This window comes from Scyliorhinus torazame, chromosome 7 (assembly GCF_047496885.1).
Source record: "Scyliorhinus torazame isolate Kashiwa2021f chromosome 7, sScyTor2.1, whole genome shotgun sequence".
NCBI classification, from domain to species: Eukaryota; Metazoa; Chordata; class Chondrichthyes; order Carcharhiniformes; family Scyliorhinidae; genus Scyliorhinus; species Scyliorhinus torazame.
Genome location: NC_092713.1, coordinates 171,625,211 through 171,646,951, shown reverse-complemented (window position 1 = coordinate 171,646,951; position 21,741 = coordinate 171,625,211). Strand labels below are relative to the sequence as shown.

General features: G+C 50.1%; 1 protein-coding gene across 1 annotated transcript in view; it reads left to right on the top strand.

The window, feature by feature from the left end:
- Window positions 1–21,741, top strand: part of LOC140426708 (probable voltage-dependent R-type calcium channel subunit alpha-1E) — a 1,526,345-nt gene that overhangs the window by 184,361 nt on the left and 1,320,243 nt on the right. The window contains exon 2 of the mRNA XM_072511794.1: window positions 1,638–2,119. Within this exon, the coding sequence (XP_072367895.1) occupies window positions 1,647–2,119 (473 nt within the window). The 5' untranslated portion in view covers window positions 1,638–1,646. The remainder of the gene's footprint in view (window positions 1–1,637; window positions 2,120–21,741) is intronic.

The following is a 21,741-nucleotide window of genomic DNA, read 5'->3' as shown; positions in this document are numbered from 1 at the left end:
CCAAGCTCTGATACCAGTATTGACTCCTACGGAACCATGGAACCATAGATAAGATACAGTAGAGAAGGGGGCCATTCAGCCTATCTGGTCCTTGTTGACCCAATGGGATGAGAAAGGTGTCCTTTCTAATCCCATAATTTTGCACACAGCCCATAGCCCTGCAGTTTACAGCATTTTAGGAGCAGGTCCAGGTACTTTTTAAAAGAGTTTAGGGTCTCTACCTCTGCCACCAACTCCAGCAGGAAATTCCAGACCACCTTCTGTGTAAAAGGTTTTTCCTCATGTCCCCTCTAATCCTTTTGCCACTTATCTTAAATCTATGACCCCTGGTTTTTGAACTCTCTGCCAATGAAAACAGGTTCCTCCTGTCTAATATTACTGTGTATATCGCTCCTGTATATAGGGGCAGCATGGTAGCATTGTGGATAGCACAATTGCTTCACAGTTCCAGGGTCCCAGGTTCGATTCCGGCTTGGATTACTGCCTGAGCGGAGTCTGCACATCCTCTCCGTGTGTGCGTGGGTTTCCTCAGGGTGCTCCGGTTTCCTCCCACAGTCCAAAGATGTGCAGGTTAGGTGGATTGGCCATGATAAATTGCCCTTAGTATCCAAAATTGCCCTTAGTGTCCAAAATTGCCCTTAGTGTTGGGTGGGGTTACTGGGTTATGGGGATGGGGAGGAGGTGTTGACCTTGGGTGGGGTGCTCTTTCCAAGAGCCGGTGCAGACTCGATGGGCCGAATGGCTTCCTTCTGCACTGTAAATTCTATGATATATAACGCACTTTATAATACTGTATATAAACCCCTCTGTATGTTTCACACCTTCTATTGCTGTGTATCACACTCCTCTTTATAACACATATCTATAACATATAAAAAACTTCTGTTTAACAAACTCTTGACTGAAGAAAAGTCATCCTTGTTTTCAGATCCCTCGATAAACTCGCTCATCTCTATATCTATCACCTCCAAATCGACAACTCTCTGAGATCTCCCTTTTTCAGTTCTTGCCTCTTGTACATTCCTGATCATAATTGCTCCCCCATTGGTGATCGTGCCTTAAGCTGCCTGGACCCCAAGCTCTGGAATTCCCTCCCTAATCCTCTCTACCTCTCCCCCTCACATTCCTCCTCAGAAACATTCCCCAAATTCTATTATTTTGGTAGCTGTTCCCAATATCTCCTTATCTTGTTCTAAGAACATGTTCTATATGCTTTGAAATTGTTTCCCATCAATATAGCTGTCCTTGGGTTACCAGTTGGACAATAATTATATCTTGTGTTCAGAGTTATTAAGAGCCTGTGCAGCCATGCTCAAACACTGTGCGCTTGGAAAGACAACATTTCAATAAAAGTTAGGAGAGGTTATTGGGTTATGGGGATACGGTGGAAGTGAGGCCTTAAGTGGGTCGGTGCAGACTCGATGGGCCGAATGGCCTCCTTCTGCACTGTATGTTCTATCTGACTAGATGTCAAAATCTGTTCGCTATTCGTTTTGTGAAAGGCCTCAGGAGGTTTTACGATGTTAAATGTGCTGTAAAAGTATATGTTTTTGTTTGAATTTACTGTTTTCTCTCTCTCTCTCTCAAAGGTGTTTTTGTTTGAATTTGACCCACTGTTTTTTCTCTCTCTCTCAAAGGTGTTAAAAATGTTGGGATTAGCATCAGGAAGCACTCACTCTGTTCTGGATCATACATTTGGGGTTGGAAAGGAGTCCAGTACAAAGGACTTTCTTCTTCCCACACAAGACTCAGGAAACGAGGGCCTACAACGCTCAAGCCTGGGTCAGAGGGGCCAGGCTGAGATGACGAAACATTCCTGCGTGCCGCTACCACCTCAGTCAGGGGCAGAGAACTTAATCTCCAAGGCAACAAGTTACGACACGGTTTATGATGTTCGAGTCCAGGATCTCGATGCACATTTCACCTTTGAAGGCAGCAGTTTTTTTGATATTCCGATGATGGAGCTCAATCCCTTTCCCATTGATGACCCCGACTTCCCCCTCAGCCCCCACATCATGAAACGGAGAAGAGGAGGCATTGTGGAGCAGCGGGACATCATCAAAGCTCATCAGGCACATAAGATGCAGAGCACTCCTCAAGCCCAGCGTAAGGAATGGGAGTAAGTGTCACTTGGTGTCATCTGGAGATGGAAGCCAGGTCATTGCTGACCTCTCATTGGTTGTCCTTGATTTTGGGTGTTGGTACGATGCAACATGGTTTAAATACAAGTGAATCTCGACAGGGGATTGAATGCAAATCGTTCATTAAAAAAGCGTTGCGAGTAAGTGACTGGAGACTGGAGTAAGTGGGAGTGAGAAAACAGCGCAGGCAGGAACAAGCAGCCAGTAACTTCAAACTGAGCTCAGAAACTGGAGAGAGAGGAGAGAGCGAGGGAGGGAAGAGGGAGGGAGGTGCTGGAGGGAGATGCAAGTGAGGGGAGAGGGTGAGGGAGGCAAGAGCAAGGGAGGGGAGAGGGAGGGAGGAAGGTAAAAATGAGGGGAGAGAGTGAGGGAGGGAAGAGCTAGGGAGGGGAGAAGGAGGGAGGTTCAAGTGAGGAAAGAAAGTGCGGGAGGAGAGAACGTTGGAGGAGAGAACAAGATGTGAGGGTCAGGGGGAGAGATTGATGATAGAGCAAGTGACGAAGGAGAGAGTAAGGCAGGAGAGTGAAGGAGCAGAGTGTGAAGGAGGGGAAAAGAGGGGGGCAAGGAGGAAAGAATGAGGGAGGAGAGAGTCATGGAGGTGAGAGTGAGGGAGGAGAGACGGAATAGGAAATTAGAGAGGGGAAGGAAGCGACATTAGATTGAAGGAGGGAGAGCTGAGGGGAAGTGATTGACGGAGGAGAGAGTGAAGAAGGAGAGAGGGAGGAGAGGGTGAGAGAGGAGAATGAGGGAGGAGAGATGGGGGAGAGACATAGAGAGGGGAGATAGAGAGGGAAAGGAAGGAGGAGAGAGTGAAGGAGGGGAGAGGGTGGGAGGGATCAGAGACTGAGGGAGGGGAGACTGAGGGAGGTGTGACTGAGGGATGGAATACTGAGGGTGGGGGACTGAGGGAGGGAGACTAAGGGCGGGCAGACTGAGGGTGGGGTGATTGAGGGAGAGCTGACTGAGGAAGGGGAGACTGAGGGAGGGGAGACTGAGGGAGGGCTGACTGAGGGAGGGCTGACTGAGGGAGTGGAGATTGAGGGAGGAGTGACTGAGGGAGTGGAGTGTGAGGAAGGGGAGACTGAGGGAGGAGTGACTGAGGGAGGGGAGGCTGAGGGAGGAGTGACTGAGGGAGAGGAGACTGAGGGAGGAGTGACTGAGGGAGGGCCGACTGTCAGAGAAGAGATTGAGGGTGAGGAGACTGAATGTGGGGGGACAGAGGGAGGCATGACTGAAGGAAGGGAACAGAGGTGAAGTGAGTGAGGGGGAGATGGGAGGGAAGAGAGAGAGAGAACTAGGGAGGAAAGTGGGAGGGAAGGATCGGAGACTGAGGGAGGGTAGAGAGAACGAGAGGTTGGAGACTAAGAAGGGAAGCCTGAGGGAGGGGAGACTGAGGGAGGGGAGAGGGAGGGAGGGATCTGAGGCTGAGGGAGGGTGAGTGAGGGAGAGGAGAGGGAGGGAGGGGAGGCTGAGGAAGGAGGGAGGGGAGGCTGAGGAAGGAGAGTGTGAGAGGGAGAGGAGTTACTCACTTGCACGCCATTTGGAAGACGTGTATGGTAGTTGTCCGTGGTAAAGCTGGGCCAACAGTTATTGTTCAGAGTCAGAAGAAAACAGGTCATTTGTCATCGCTGTTTGTGGGATCTTTCTGTGCATGAATGACTGTCATATTTTCTCCTTGAGTTGCATGATGGAGCCTGGCTTAGGGTGAAGTGTACGGGCAGCCAGGAAGGGGATGTATGGGTAAAGGTCAGGAGTAGAATAGAGAAGTGGCTAGACTCGGAGTGGAGCTGTTATTGCAGAATGAGCCTTTTGCAACTGGGGCTGAAAGGTTTTTCCCTTGGGAGTGTGAGCTGTGCTCAGGATTACTTCCAAACCCAGCCCAAGGTGGGAATGTCCCTCTGGCCTCCTTGATGAGTCTCCGGTCTGAGCCATTTCCTGCGGGAAAGGTCATGTTAGTGAGATGACAGGAAGTGGTGTCTGTGCTTCCCCTGTGCCAGGCTCCAACAAAAATATCTCCCTTTGACATTCAGTAGCATGAGCATCACTGAACCCTGCACCATCAACATCCTGCCGGTTCCCATTGACCAGAAACTGCACTGGACAAGTCATATTATTACTGTGGTTGCAAGAGTAGATCTCATTTTAATTCTAATTTTAAGTTTATGTCCTCTCCTCCTAGACGTCCTCACCAGAAGAAATGGTTTCTCTGTTCTTTTATTTGTTTATGGGATGTGGGTATCACTGGCTCAGCCAGCCTTTATTACCCATCCCTAATTGCCCTTGAGAAGGTGGTGGTAAGCTGCCTCCTTGAACCGCTGTAAACCATGTGGTGTAGGTACACCCATAGTGCTTTTAGGGAGCAAGCACCAGGATTTTGACCCAGCGGCAGTGGAGGAATATATTTCCAAGTCAGGATTGAAACATTATGGAGCAGGAATACAGGCATAGTGCTGCTGAGATGAACAGTCTCTTTCTCTCTTGTCAATCAATTAAGGATAGCCCACAGTGCAGCCATGGTAGAGGAAGTGGGTTTGGGCCATGCTATTAGGAAGTCAGAGGTGAGGTGGTAAGATGGATACAGAACTGACTTGGTCACAGAAGGCAAAGGGTAGCAGTGGAAGGGTGTTTTTCTGAATGGAAGGTTGTGACTAGTGGTGTTCCACAGGGATCTGTGCTTGGGCCTCTGTTGTGTTATGGGCCAGGGTTTAGAGAACCCCAAAGTGTATCATGGAGTTCACCTGACCCACAACTTTTAATAGATTGTGGTATGGGAGCACACGGCCCACTCTACAGGTGTGGTACAGCAGAAATGGAAAAGTATTTTTTAAAGCAAAACAATGTTTATTCTATGAACTCAAGTTAACCTTTTTAAAACATACAGTGAACATCTTAGCAACCATTAATTCAAATACAACCCCCAAAGAATACAACACTAAGTAATCCTTAAGCTGTCCTTTTAACATCCAGAAGACTTAAAAAAAAAAACTTTCAGCAGAAGCACATCAGATTAAAGTCACTACTGAGAGCAGTTATTAGTTTTAAATCACCAAATGATCGATTTACATTCTTTAGGTTACAGAGAGAGACTCTAATATACCTTCTGGCTGTGACTGCAGCTATCCAGCTCTGAAAACGAAACTAAAACACACCCTGCAGCAAACAGCCTAAAACGAAAGTATAAAAAATGACAGACAGCCCAGCTCCACCCACTCTCTGACATCACTGCAGTAATAAACACCCATTTCTTAAAGGTACTCTCACTACAGATATTTATATACACACCCATTTATAAACACCCATTTCTTAAAGGTACTCTCACATGACAGTTGTTTGTGGTGTACATAAACAATTTTGAGGAAAACGTAGCCGGTCTGATTAGTAAGTTCACGGATGAGACCAAGGTTGGTGGAGTGGCAGATAGTGTTGAGGATTGTCAGAGGATACAGGAGGACATAGAAAGGTTGGCGACTTGGGCAGAGAAAAGGCAAATGGAGTTTAATCCGGACAAATATGGGGTAATGCATTTTGGTAGGTCTAACATAGGGGGGAAATATACCGTAAATGGCAAAACTCTTAGGATAATAGAAAGTCAGAGAGATCTGGGCATGCATGTCCACAGATCTTTGAAGGTGGCAACACAAGTGGACAAGGTAGTCAAGAAAGCATACGGAATGCTTTCCTTCATTGGACGGGGCATTGAGTATAAAAACTGGCAAGTCATGCTACAGTTGTATCGAATGTTGGTACGGCCGCACTTGGAATATTGCGCACAATTCTGGTCGCCAGACTTCCAGAAGGAAGTGGAGACTTTGGAGAGGGTGCAGAGGAAGTTTACCAGGATGTTGCCTGGTCTGGAGGGTGTTAGCTATGTGGAGAGGCTGAATAGACTCAGACTGTTTTCATTAGAAAGACGGAGGTTGAGGGGTGACCTGATAGAGGTCTACAAGATTATGAGAGTCATGGATAGAGTGGATGGGCAGGCACTCGTTCCCAGGATGGAGGGGTCAGTCACCAGGGGGCACAGGTTTAAGGTCCATGGGGCAAAGTTTAGAGAAATGTGGGAGGCAGGTTTTTTACACAGAGGGTGGTGAGTGCCTGGAACGCGTTGCCAGTGGAGGTTGTGGAAGCAGATACATTAACGGCATTCAAAAGGCATCTTGACAAACACATGTATAGGATGGGTATAGAGGGATATGGCACAAGGAAGTGCTGAGGGTTTTTGGCAAAGGTTGGTATCATGACCAGTGCAGGCTTGGAGGGCCGAAGGGCCTATTCCTGTGCTGTATTGTTCTTTGTTCTTTGTGCTTTGAAAGTCTTGGTGTGTTACTGCAGTGCTTCTTGTAGGTAGCACACACACACACACAGCAGCCACAGGTGAGGAATGGAGAATTGGTGGAAATGCCTCCTGTTTCAAAGCTGCCATGATCAGCTAAGCTGTGTTATGGAACGCCTGCAGAACAGCAGATGTCTTCAATGGTGTAACTTTTCACAATGTGTGAAGTATCCTGTCACGTGACACATTGCATGAAATGCTCCAGTTTGCTCCCAGTTTTACATACACACACTGTACTGATGCTGAGTCATGAAGCAGCTGAAAAGATGACTCCTCATTCAACCACTTGACGCACTTCCTCAAAATAAGCAATTAAAAGACAGCCTGAGTGAATTTTTAATGCATCTTTTAGCCATTTGCCTTGGGTGTGTTTGTTAGGGACAATGCCGAGGTAGCTTTACTCTGTACCTAACCCCGTGCTGTACCTGTCCTGGGAGTGTTTGATAGGGACAATGCCGAGGTAGCTTTACTCTGTACCTAACCCCGTGCTGTACCTGCCCTGCGGGTGTTTGATGGGGACAGTGTCGAGGGAGCTTTATTCTGTATCTAACCCCGTGCTTCACCTGCCCTGGGAGTGTTTGATGGGGACACTGTAGAGGGAGCTTTACTCTGTACCTAACCCCGTGCTGTACCTGCCCTGCGGGTGTTTGATGGAGACACTGTAGAGGGAGCTTTACTCTGTACCTAACCCCGTGCTGTACCTGCCCTGCGGGTGTTTGATGGGGACAGTGTGGAGGGAGCTTTACTCTGTACCTAATCCCGTGCTGAACCTGTCCTGGGAGTGTTTGATGGGACAGTGTAGAGGGAGCTTTGCTCTGTATCTAACCCCATGCTGTACCTGTCCTGGGAGTGTTTGATGGGGACAGTGTTAAGAGAGCTTTACTCTGTATCTAACCCCGTGCTGTACCTGTCCTGGAAGTGTTTGATGGGGACAGTGTAGAGGGAGCTTTACTCTGTACCTAATCCCGTGCTGTACCTGTCCTGGGAGTGTTTGATGGGGACAGTGTTAAGAGAGCTTTACCCTGTATCTAACCCCGTGCTGTACCTGTCCTGGGAGTGTTTGATGGGGACAGTGTAGAGGGAGCTTTACTCTGTGTCTAACCCTTGCTGTATCTGCCCTGGGAGTGTTTGATGGAGATAGTATAGTGGGAGCTTTACTCTGTACCTAACTCCGTTTTGTACCTGCCCTGGGAGTCTTTGATGGGGACAGTGTAGAGGGAACTTTACTCTGTATCTAAACCCGTGCTGTACCTGTCCTGGGAGTGTTTGATGGGGGCAGTGTAGAGGGAGCTTTACTCTGCATCTAACCCCGTGCTGTACCTGTCTGGGGAGTGTTTGATGAGCACAGTGTAGAGGGAGGTTTACTCTGCATCTGAGCCTGTGCTTTACCTGTCCTGAGTGTTTTGGGGGACACTGTAGAGGGAGCTTTTCTCTGTATTAAACCCCATGCTGTACCTCTTCTTCCAATTCCCTTTTGCAAAGGAATCTTATTTTGAGGATTTTGAAATAATAATAATAATCTTTATTATCGTCACACGTAGGCTTATATTAACACTGCAATGAAGTTACTGTGCCACATTCCGGTGCTTGTTCAGGTGCAAGGAGGGAGAATTCAGAGTATCAAAATGACCTAACAGCACGAGCTGGATTCTCCGCAGCCCTGTGACAAAATCACGTTTGGTACGGGGGTGGAGAATCGAAATTCCTGACGGAATCGAGCCCGGCACTGCTCCGGCGATTCTCCGGGCCCCAAATATCCGCGCGTCTGAGAATTACGCCGCGCGGCTGGGGGGCCTTTGCCCGCCCAGCGACACTTCGCTCCCGACCGACCGAGTTCCCGATGGCGTGGAACTAATATGGTCTGGCCGGTCGGGACTCAGTCCACGGCCGCCAGGTGGAGGGCGAGAGGATCGAGCACCGGAGTGGGGGGGGGGGGGGGTTATGGGCCGCCAGGGCAGCAATCGGGCCTGCCCCATGCAGGGTCAATGTGGCTGATCGGGGGGGGCCTGGTTTGTTTGTATTGGTCCACGGTCCGAGTCCGCCATGGCGCTCAGTGCGGCCGCTGGAGGCCGCCGCCATGCACATGTGTGGGGGGCCCGTATCTGCAGCTAAAGCTGCATGTAGCTCCCCAGGTCCTTTCTAGCCCCCTGAAGGTATGTGAATCGGGCTGGTTTTTTTCCATGAAACTTGGGAGTGCACCGCCTGTGTTTTTACGCCGGCGTGGCGACATAGCCCCAATTGGCGAGAATCCAGCCCCACGACTTTCAGGACTTGTGGGAGGAAACCGGAGCACCCGGAGGAAACCACGCAGACACAGGGGGAATGTGCAAACTCCGCACAAACAGTGACCCAAGCCGGAAATCGAACCTGGGACGCCGGCGCTGTGAAGCAACAGTGCTAACCACTATGCTACCGTGCCGCCCATGGGTTAATTCAGATCCTCTTATCTCATTCCCTCACTCTTCCTCTCCTCGCTCTGAATATTGGACTCTAGAGGAAACCTCCTGCTGATCGCCACATACTGCCACCACCCCCTTCCCTCAGCTGATGTATCAGCACTCCTCCACGTTGAACCCCACTTGGAAGAAGCACCGAGGGTATCAAGGGCTCTTCAATGTCCATCACCATATGTGGCTCGGTAGCACCACTACTGACTGAGCTGGTTGGTTGGGTTCCAAAGGACATAGCTGCTGGACTGGGACTGCGAAAGTTAGTGAGGAAGGAGGGAAAAACATATTCAACCTCATCCTCATTAATCTACCTGTTCCTGGAGTTCCTTCCCTAACAGCACTGTGGGTGTGTCTACACCACATGGACTGCAATGATTGAAGAAGGCGGCTCACCACCACCTTCTCAGGTGCAATTAGGGATGGGAAATAAAAGTGGCCTTATCCAGTGATGCCAACATTCCTTCTCCAATCTTCACGAGATATGTGAATGCACCTCATCACTTCCCAACAACTTCACCTCGATGGTTTTTCACCATGACTGGCACTGGGCTCTGTCTTGAGTATCATGATTGAGTCTTTCTTTTCTCCAGGCCCTTTTCTCTCTCTCTATACCGCAGACGAAAACTCCACACAAACACCAGACAAGCAGCTGAAAGGCAGAGTGGGCGGTGAACTTGCTGTTAACTCTCAGGAATTCTAGTACTATCTCAGTGAGACTTGTGGCTGCGAGGTTTAATTGAAGGCAGATTCTAAAAGGTCCAAACCAACCAATGATTTGAAGATCGGCAACTACAAAGACAACTACCTCAGCAGCAAAGATTTATCTCAGCCCTCTTAATCCATTATATTTTTTAACCTTTCCTACCCCGTCCACTGTGTGCCTATCTTGCATGTGTCTGGGTGGAGGGTTGGACAGGGTATTGGGGAATAGTCAGGTTAGCAGACCATTGTTCTATTATTTCCATTACATGTTTGTCTTATTATAATTAAAGTTTTTTTAAGGTTTTACTTACAAATCTGGTGCCTGTAAGTCATTGGAGCAGTCGAGGGTCAATGATCTCAGGAAAATACACAAATGATTTGTTAATTCACTTATGTTGGGACTCCCAATTATGTGGGAATTGATTGTGCACTCACTCAGGGTGTCGTAACACTGTTTCCTCTACTCCTGCATGTCCTCTGGGTATGGCTGACTTTCGCACAGGTAGTAGCACTTTGACTGTAAAATGGGGGCATTGAAGTGGTTGGTGGCTATCATGGCAATGGGAATGTTATGATACTCGTGAAGGTCACTGCACCAGGACTATCAGATTCCCCATGACCTCAACTGAATATGAACTTCCCCAGTAACGGGGTGGGGCTTCCCCTTTACAAGGGGTAGGATCACTGGTATAAAAACCCCGACCTGGGTGCAGATTGAGGAGGGAGACACTTTGGGGAATGATGATTCTTAAGTGCTGCAAATAAATCCAACTTTTCTACCTACTTGGTCCATGTGTGCTACGTTGGTGGATTTCACACTGGCTACGAGAATAAAGTGGAGCTGCCATCAGCACCAGGTGCTACACTCCAGAGCCACCTCATCAAGGCCTAGTGAGGCCTCTCATCCATCCGGCGAGATGCCGCATATCAGTAAGCTCGAAACATTTCAAGCAGGTGTCGATGACTGGGGACAGTATGTCAAGCTCGTGCAATATTTTCTGTACCAACGGGATTGCTGGGGATGAACGACAAACTGTGGTATTACTCACGACCTGTGGTGAGCCCATGTACAGCCTCATAAAGAGCCTCACTCACCTTCATGCGCCGGTATCTGGTCATTTGCCACATTAGTGGTCTTAGCGAAGGGGCATTTTGACCCAAAGCCGCCGTTAACTGTCCAACAATTCCGATTTCATGCGCCAGTCAGACCCAGTCAGTATCAACCAATGACCTCCTGGCTTGCCTCCACAAATGGGCTGAAACCTGTGAATTTGGTGCCACCTCAATGAGTCGTTGCAGGACAGATTCATGTGTGGAATTCGCGATGCCGACACACATAGAACACTGCTGGCTGTGACTGACCGGACTTTACAACGCACCATGAAATTTGGCATCTCCTGTGAGAGTGCGGAGCAAGTGGTCCATGAGCTCTGCTGTTGACACAACCAAAGTGGGCAAATCTCAAACAACAATGATTCCGAGGACAGGAGGCAGATCGAGAACTTAGTGGTGTGGTGCAATGACAACAATCTCTCCCTCAATGTCAACAAAACTAAGGAGCTGGTCATTGACTTCAGGAAGCGAAATGTCATATACACCCCAATGGTGCTGAGGTGGAGATGGTTGACAGCTTCAAATTCCTAGGTGCACACATCACCAACAATCTGTCCTGATCCACCCATGTCGACGCTATGACCAAGAAAGCACAACAGCACCTATACTTCCTCAGGAAATTACGGAAATTCGGCATGACCACATTGACTCTTACCAACTTTTATTGATGTACCATAGAAATCACAGCCTGGTATGGCAACTGCTCGGCCCAAGACTGTAAGAGAGTTGTGAACACAGCCCAGTCCACCACACGAACCCGCCTCCCATCCATTGACTCTGAATACACCTCCCGTTGCCTTGGGAAAGTGGGCAGCATAATCAAAGACCACTCCCGCCCGGGTTATTCTATCTTCCAACTTCTTCCATTGGGCAGGAGATACAAAAGTCTGAGAACACACACGAACAGGTTCAAAAACATCTCCTTCCCCGCTGTTACAAGAGTCCTGAATGACCCTCTTAGGGGCTGAACTGATCTCTCTACGCAGCTTCTCTATTGTTGTAGTACTACACTCTGTTTGCTTCACCTGATCTATGCCTATATATTTACATTGTGTTTTATTTATGTCCCATATTTTTCATGTATGGAATGATCTGCCTGCACTGTACGCAGAACAATACTTTTCACTGTACCTCGGTACACATGACAATAAATCAAAATCAAATCAGGGAGCTATGTTCCTCATTGTTGTGGTCACCCACTTAAAGTGGATGGAGGACCATAAAATGTAAGTTACGACAGCTCGATCCACCATCGACAGGCTGTGGCAATCTTTTAGCACCCACGGGATATCGGAGGTGCTCGTCTCGGACAATGGAATGGCTTTCACGACTGTGGAGTTTGGGGCGTTCATGACCGCAAACAGCAAATGACACGTGCGTACCACCCCGTACCACCCAATGTTGTATGGATTAGCAGATCGAACTGTCCAGAAAACATAATCCGCCAGTGCGAGGATAGATGCAGGCCGGCGTACGCCATTACACACTTTCGCTTTGGGGGACCTGGTGTATGTCTGCAACTTTGGTGAAGGCGCCACATGGATCCTGGGTGTCGTGTTAGCCCAGACAGGACCGGTTCCTTATCGAGTGCGGGCACATGGGCGCAAGTCAAATTGGCACGTGGTTCACGTCCGTGGGCGCGTCCTTCAGATGCCAGATCCGATTCTGGAGATTCCTGACCGAAGCCATCCTCAGCTCGAGTTACCACCTCCGCCCCAGCTGCCACCATTGTCTCCGGCCGCACCTGCTGTGGAGATGCTGAATTCAGACGTCAAGGATGCCAAGGTCCTGCTAAGCTCTGATGCTGAGACCGACATGGACATATTGCCATCTTTGGAGCCCGTCATGATGGCGCCCACAGCCGCCTCCATTATGCCGAACCTGCTCAGGTGCACCGCACGAAAATACCACTCCCCAGTTTGGGATACACCTCTGGATGTCACCTGGGTGCGCCCCAAGGCCGTTCCCAGGCTAAGGAGAGTAGGGGTTCCTTGGGTCCGTCTGCGGGCATGGGCATATCCCTGGACTTGGGGGGTAGGGGTGTTATAACCCTCATGGAGATAACTGCATCAGGACTATCAGATTCCCCATGACCTCCACTGAATATGAGCATCCCCAGTAATGAGGGCGGGGCTTCCCCTTTACAAGGGGTAAGATCACTGGTATAGAAAACCCAACCGAGGTGCAGGTCGGAAAGGGAGACCCTTCGGCGAGTGGAGATTCTTGTATACCGCAAATAAACCTAAGCTTTGTTTTCTACCTGCTTGGTCCATCGTGCTACTTTGGTAGATTCCACAGGTAACATCTACGTTACTGATTCTGAAACAGTAAACTTGGCTACTGTCATCAACAGGAAGGGGGGTGGGTCCCTTTATAAATGGTGGCGTATTTTCCCCAACCCTTAAATAACATACAAATACACACACTCACACACATACATACAAATACACACACACATACAAATACACACACACACAAACAAATACACGCACAGACACACACACATACAAATACACACACACACAAACAAATACACGCACAGACACACACACATACAAATACACACACACATACATATACACACACACACAAACAAATACACGCACAGACACACACACACACACATACAAATACACACACTCACACACATAGATACACATACATAGACACACACACATACAAATACACACAGACACAAATACAAATACACACACACACATGTACACATACAAACACACACGTATACATACAAATACTTAAACACAGACACACATGCACACGCACTCATACAAATACGCACACATATACACACGCACACATACAAATACACTTACACACAGACACACACACACATATAAATACACACAAACACACACATGCATGCACATACACACTCATGCAGACACACACGTACACACACAAGTACAAATACACATACACGGACACACAAACACATACATACACACAGAGACAAATACACACATACACACAAACACACACACGCATATTATTTCGGGCCAGGGTTTAGAGAATTCCAAAGTGTATTAATTTTAATTAATTGACGCAATGTCAGTTAGAGGGGTGTAGTGCTCTGACTGTGAGATGTGGCAGGTCCGGGAGGCTTCCAGCGTCCCGGATGGCTTCATCTGCAGAAAGTGCACCCAACTGGAGCTCCTCACAGTTCGGTTCATGGTTCGGTTGGAGCAGCAATTGGATGCACTTAGGAGCATGCAGGTGGCGGAAAGCGTCATAGATCGCAGTTATGTAAATGTGGTCACACCCAAGGTGCAGGCAGAGAAATGGGTGATCACCAGAAAGGGCAGGCAGTCAGTGCAGGAATCCCCTGTGGTTGTCCCCCTCTCGAACAGGTATACCCCTTTGGATACTGTCGGGGGGGATAGCCTATCAGGGGAAAACAGCAGCAGCCAGAGCAGTGGCACCACGGCTGGCTCTGATGTTCAGAGGGTCAAAGCGCAGAAGAGCAATAGTAATAGGGGACTCTATAGTCAGGGGCACAAATAGGCGCTTCTGTGGACGTGAAAGAGACTCCAGGATGGTATGTTGCCTCCCTGGTGCCAGGGTCCAGGATGTCTCCGAACGGGTAGAGGGCATCCTGAAGGGGGAGGGCAAACAGGCAGAGGTCGTTGTACATATTGGTACTAACGACATAGGCAGGAAGGGGCATGAGGTCCTGCAGCAGGAGTTCAGGGAGCTAGGCAGAAAGTTAAAAGACAGGACCTCGAGGGTTGTAATCTCGGGTTTACTCCCTGTGCCACGTGCCAGTGAGGCTAGAAATAGGAAGATAGAGCAGCTAAACACGTGGCTAAACAGCTGGTGTAGGAGGGAGGGTTTCCGTTATCTGGACCACTGGGAGCTCTTCCGGGGCAGGTGTGACCTATATAAGAAGGACGGGTTGCATCTAAACCGGAGAGGCATAAATATCCTGGCCGCGAGGTTTGCTAGTGTCACACGGGAGGGTTTAAACTAGTATGGCAGGGGGGTTGGCACGGGAGCAATAGGTCAGAAGGTGAGAGCATTGAGGGAGAACTAGGGAATAGGGACAGTGGGGCTCTGAAGCAGAGCAGACAGGGAGAAGTTGCTGAAAACAGCGGGTCTGGTGGCCTGAAGTGCATATGTTTTAATGCAAGAAGTATAACAGGTAAGGCAGATGAACTTAGAGCTTGGATTAGTACTTGGAACTATGATGTTGTTGCCATTACAGAGACCTGGTTGAGGGAAGGGCAGGATTGGCAGCTAAACGTTCCAGGATTTAGATGTTTCAGGCGGGATAGAGGGGGATGTAAAAGGGGAGGCGGAGTTGCGCTACTGGTTCGGGAGAATATCACAGCTGTACTGCGGGAGGACACCTCAGAGGGCAGTGAGGCTATATGGGTAGAGATCAGGAATAAGAAGGGTGCAGTCACAATGTTGGGGGTTTTCTACAGGCCTCCCAACAGCCAGCGGGAGATAGAGGAGCAGATAGGTAGACAGATTTTGGAAAAGAGTAAAAACAACAGGGTTGTGGTGATGGGAGACTTCAACTTCCCCAATATTGACTGGGACTCACTTAGTGCCAGGGGCTTAGACGGGGCGGAGTTTGTAAGGAGCATCCAGGAGGGCGTCTTAAAACAATATGTCGACAGTACAACTAGGGAAGGGGCGGTACTGGACCTGGTATTGGGGAATGAGCCCGGCCAGGTGGTAGATGTATCAGAAGGGGAGCATTTCGGTAACAGTGACCACAATTCAGTAAATTTTAAAGTACTGGTGGACAAGGATAAGAGTGGACCTAGGCTAATGTGCTAAATTGGGGGAAGGCTAATTATAACAATATTAGGCTGGAACTGAAGAACATAGATTGGGGGCGGATGTTTGAGGGCAAATCAACATCTGACATGTGGGAGGCTTTCAAGTGTCAGTTGAAAGGAATTCAGGACCGGCATGTTCCTGTGAGGAAGAAAGATAAATACGGCAATTTTCGGGAACCTTGGATAACAAGAGATATTGTAGGCCTCGTCAAAAAGAAAAAGGAGGCATTTGTCAGGGCTAAAAGGCTGGGAACAGACGAAGCCTGCGTGGAATATAAGGAAAGTAGGAAGGAACTTAAGCAAGGAGTCAGGAGGGCTAGAAGGGGTCACGAAAAGTCATTGGCAAATAGGGTTAAGGAAAATCCCAAGGCTTTTTACACGTACATAAAAAGCAAGAGGGTAGCCAGGGAAAGGGTTGGCCCACTGAAGGATAGGCAAGGGAATCTATGTGTGGAGCCAGAGGAAATGGGCGAGGTACTAAATGAATACTTTGCATCAGTATTCACCAAAGAGAAGAAATTGGTAGATGTTGAGTCTGGACAAGGGTGTGTAGATAGCCTGGGTCACATTGAGATCCAAAAAGACGAGGTGTTGGGTGTCTTAAAAAATATTAAGGTAGATAAGTCCCCAGGGCCTGATGGGATCTACCCCAGAATACCTAAGGAGGCTGGAGAGGAAATTGCTGAGGCCTTGACAGAAATCTTTGGATCCTCACTGTCTTCAGGGGATGTCCCGGAGGACTGGAGAATAGCCAATGTTGTTCCTCTGTTTAAGAAGGGTAGCAAGGATAATCCCGGGAACTACAGGCCGGTGAGCCTTACTTCAGTGGTAGGGAAATTACTGGAGAGAATTCTTCGAGACAGGATCTACTCCCATTTGGAAGCAAATGGACGTATTAGTGAGAGGCAGCATGGTTTTGTGAAGGGGAGGTCGTGTCTCACTAACTTGACAGAGTTTTTCGAGGAGGTCACTAAGATGATTGATGCAGGTAGGGCAGTGGATGTTGTCTATATGGACTTCACTAAGGCCTTTGACAAGGTCCCTCATGGTAGACTAGTACAAAAGGTGAAGTCACACGGGATCAGGGATGAGCTGGCAAGGTGGATACCAAACTGGCTAGGTCATAGAAGGCAGAGAGTAGCAATGGAAGGATGCTTTTCTAATTGGAGGGCTGTGACCAGTGGTGTTCCACAGGGATCAGTGCTGGGACCTTTACTCTTTGTAGTATATATAAATGATTTGGAGGAAAATGTAACTGGTCTGATTAGTAAGTTTGCAGACGGCACAGAGGTTGGTGGAATTGCGGATAGCGATGAGGACTGTCAGAGGATACAGCAGGATTTAGATTGTTTGGAGACTTGGGCGGAGAGATGGCAGACGGAGTTTAATCCGGACAAATGTGAGGTAATGCATTTTGGAAGGTCTAATGCAGGTAGGGAATATTCAGTGAATGGTAAAACACTCAAGAGTATTGAAAGTCAAAGAGATCTAGGAGTACAGGTCCACAGGTCATTGAAAGGGGCAACACAGGTGGAGAAGGTAGTCAAGAAGGCATACGGCATGCTTGCCTTCATTGGCCGGCGCATTGAGTATAAGAATTGGCAAGTCATGTTGCAGCTGTATAGAACCTTAGTTAGGCCACACTTGGAGTATAGTGTTCAATTCTGGTCGCCACACTACCAGAAGGATGTGGAGGCTTGAGAGAGGGTGCAGGAGAGATTTACCAGAATGTTGCCTGGTATGGAGGGCATTAGCTATGAGGAGCGGTTGAATAAACTCGGTTTGTTCTCACTGGAACAAAGGAGGTTGAGGGGAGACCTGATAGAGGAATACAGAATTAATGGGGCATAGACAGAGTGGATAGTCAGAGGCTTTTCCCCAGGGTAGAGGGGTCAATTACTAGGGGGCATAGGTTTAAGGTAAGAGGGGCAAGGTTTAGAGTAGATGTACGAGGCAAGTTTTTTACGCAGAGGGTAGTGGGTGCCTGGAACTCGCTACCGGAGGAGGTGGTGGAAGCAGGGACGATAGTGACATTTAAGGGGCATCTTGACAAATACATGAATAGGATGGGAATAGAGGGATATGTACCCAGGAAGTGTAGAAGATTGTAGTTTAGTGGGGCAGCATGGTCGGCACGGGCTTGGACGGCCGAAGGGCCTGTTCCTGTGCTGTACATTTCTTTGTTCTTTGTTCTTTTGTATCAGGGTGTTCACCTGGCCCACAACTTTTAACAAATTTTGGTTATGGAGAGCGCAAGGGCCCACTTTACAGGTGTGGTGCAACAGAGATCTAAAGTATATTTAAACAAAAACAATGTTTATTCTATGAAATCCAGTTAACATTTTTATAAACACCCAGTAAATATCTTAGCAACTATCAACTCAACTCCTCCCCCCAAAGAATACATTACTGTATAAGTAACCCTTAATCTTTCCTTGCAACATTCATAAGACAAATACCCTCTATAATACAGAGATCAGATTTAAATTCTCTACTGAGAGCAGTTATCACTTTTAAACTAGCAAGTGATTTGAAGACATTCCTTTCATGCAGAAAGAAATCAGAATTACACCTGGTTTTGCTGGATGCAGCTCCCAGTCTGCAAAACAAAATCAAACACACCCTGTAGCTGACAGCCCAAAGCGAAAGTGAAGCAGACAGACAGCCCAGCTCCACCCACACACTATTTGATAAACCCCATTTCTTGAAGGTACACCCGCTAAAGCTATTTGATAAACCCCATTTCTTGAAGGTATTCTCACATGACATTATATATAGACACATACCCACAAACACACATACACACAAACAGGCACATACACACATACACACACACATATAAACAAACACACACACATTCACATGCACACAAACACATACACATAAACACACACACTCAGATGCTCCTCAAACACACACAGGCACGTACACTCACACACATACAGGAGAGGCGGTGGCATAGTGGTATTGTCACTGGACCAGAAACCCAGGGTAATGCTCTGGGGCCCCAGATTCAAATTCCGCCACTGCTGATGGTGAAATTTGAATTCAATAAAAATCTGGAATTTGAGGTCTAATGATGACCATGAAACCATTGTCGATTGTCGTAAAAACCCATCTGGTTCACTAATGTCTTTTCGGGAAGAAAATCTGTCGGCCTGGTCTGGCTTGCATGTGATTCCAGACCCACAGCAATGCGGTTGACTCTTATCTGCCCCTCAAGGGCAATTAGGGATGGGCAATAAATGCTGGCACAGCCTGCGAAGCACCCCTCCCATGAACACATTTTTAAAAACTCACACACATACACATACTCACAAACATACACTCACATACAACACACACACATACAAACACACACACATACATACACTCACACATACACTCATTTCTATACGGATTTCTATACAGACTATGGCTACTAAATGAATTTGGGGAATTCCAATGGAGCTATTCTAAATGTGACCATCCTCTCGTACGTCTTACTACCAAAGGGCGGGTATCTCCAGTCACGAGATGTATGTCAGACGCAACCAGCTGGTTATAGGTCGCATTGCTCACTTTCTACATAACTGTGCACAGGCATATCACTATATCCCTCGTCATTTGGAAACGTTAACATTAATATTCATATGTAACTATATCTTACAAAACATCTGGCGGGATTCTCCACTCCGGCGACAGAGTACGGGCTCCGGTGGGAAAACGGGCACGTTTACCTCGCTGCCGGCACCCATTCCGAGACGCCATTCTCCGGCCTACGAGGGGGCTAGCAGGGGCGTGGTGGGAAGAGCGGGCGCGCGGCCTTGGAGCGGCGTCGGAGACCCGGCGCCATGTAAACGGCGCGTCGCTGCGGCGCACAACAGGTGACGCGAGTGTACAGGCCGCCGACGGGGGACCACGGAGCCAGGCCAAGCAGCGCCCAGGTTCACTCACCACGACCTGTAGACGCTGCTGGACGGCCCCGGACCCGGCCGGAGGGTGCCAGCCAACGTGGCCCGGCGTCTGTGGAGGGAGATGGGCGCGGCCGTGAGTGCTACCACAGTGACACCCAGGACTGGCGAACAGTGCCGCAAAAACCTCCACGACCTACTGAGGGCAGCCAGGGTGAGTACCCAGCAGTGTGCCCATGGCACCAACCCCCCTACCCGCCACATGTGTGACACCCAGCCCCTCCCCAGGGGGATGGTACAACCACAGCAGTGAGGCACATGGCTGCAGCCACCCATACAGGCCGTGTTGGCCCTGTGCCCTGTGCACCCACGCCAACATAGATCCAACCGCATGCACCGGACAGCCTAACAATGCTGTCATTCCCCACCCCCCCAGGAAAAGAGCGTCCATAAGCCAACGGGAGCGAGCCCGAACCGGAGGGGGTGAACCTGACCTGCGCCAGCTCACCATCCACGAGCAGAGGTCACTGGGCATAGTTGGTGCACCCGAGAACCGGGAGATTGTCAATGCTGAGGTCGGGGGCGCGCCACCAAGTGAGATCCACACCCTGCCTGGCCCCCTTCCCCTCAGTCCTCCCCCTCAGTCCTCCCCCCTCAGCCCTCTCCCCAAAGCCCTCTCCCCTCAGCAATTTCCCCTCAGCCCTCTCCCCTCAGCCCTCTCCCCTCAGCCCTTTCCCCTCAGCCCTTTCCCCTCAGCACGCTCCCCGCAGCCCTTTCCCCTCAACCCTCTCCCCTCAACCCTCTCCCCTCAACCCTCTCCCCTCAGCATTTTCCCCTCAGCCCTCTCCCCTCAGCCCTCTCCCCTCAGCCCTCTCCCCTCAGCCCTTTACCCCTCAGCCCTCTCCCCTCAGCCCTCTCCCCTCAGCCCTCTCCCCTCCGCCCTTTCCCCTCCGCCCTTTCCCCTCCGCCCTCTCCCCTCCGCCCTCTCCCCTCCGCCCTTTCCCCTCAACCCTCTCCCCTCAACCCTCTCCCCTCAGCCCTCTCCCCTCAGCCCTCTCCCCTCAGCCCTCTCCCCTCAGCCCTCTCCCCTCAGCTCTTTCCCCTCAGCCCTCTCCCCTCAGCCCTTTCCCCTCAGCCCTTTCCCCTCAGCCCTTTCCCCTCAGCCCTCTCCCCTCAGCCCTCTCCCCTCAGCCCTGTCCCCTCAGCCCTGTCCCCTCAGCCCTGTCCCCTCAGCCCTGTCCCCTCAGCCCTGTCCCCTCAGCCCTGTCCCCTCAGCCCTGTCCCCTCAGCCCTGTCCCCTCAGCCCTGTCCCCTCAGCCCTGTCCCCTCAGCCCTGTCCCCTCAGCCCTGTCCCCTCAGCCCTGTCCCCTCAGCCCTTTCCCCTCAGCCCTGTCCCCTCAGCCCTGTCCCCTCAGCCCTGTCCCCTCAGCCCTGTCCCCTCAGCCCTTTCCCCTCAGCCCTTTCCCCTCAGCCCTGTCCCCTCAGCCCTTTCCCCTCAGCCCTCTCCCCTCACCCCGTACCGTGACCAACACTCCCTCCACCCACCTAACCATGATGGTATGTTGTGTGTCGCAGGGCCACTGACGGACCCGGAGCACCCGGCGGATACCGTCCGCATCCAGCGCCTGGACGGCCAGCCCACAGCGACTCTGGCAGCGACGGGGAGGGCAGCTCAAAGAACAGCCCCCCGGCCCAGTCCAGTGACGACACAATGACCCAGGACACCAGCACACGGGACAGATGGACACGACACGACCACGCAGGAGACCAGCACACGGGACAGACAGACATGAAAGGACACAACACGACACCAACAGGGAGGGGACGGACAGACAGTACACGGCACCCCAGGAGATGCCCGACCACAGGTCCGATGAAGACACTGAGGTTGCGTCACAGCTATCTTCTCCAGCCCCCGCCATCGCAGAGACACTCACCTTGGCTATGTTAGTGGTGAGGCTTCTGGGGCACTAACTGGTGCGCACCACACAGCCGCTCTGGTACAGCAGGAGGAGGTAGGAACAGCCGAGGGGCCGGACGGTGGGAGGGCAACCCAGCCTCGGCAAACACCTGTCGCCCGGACGGGCCCCGGGTCCCTGGGGTTCCCCCGCCCACCCATAGACTGATGCAGTCGGGGACCCAGGGGCGTGAGAATGTGACGGCCGGTTTCCAGCACCTGCAGACACAAGTGCAGGAGTGCATCCGCGTCCAGGAGCAGGAAATGGTGCCGGTCATGAGTGCCACACAGGCCAACACCGCATGGGTGGCGTCTGCGGTTGAGACAATGGTGGCGACGGTGTC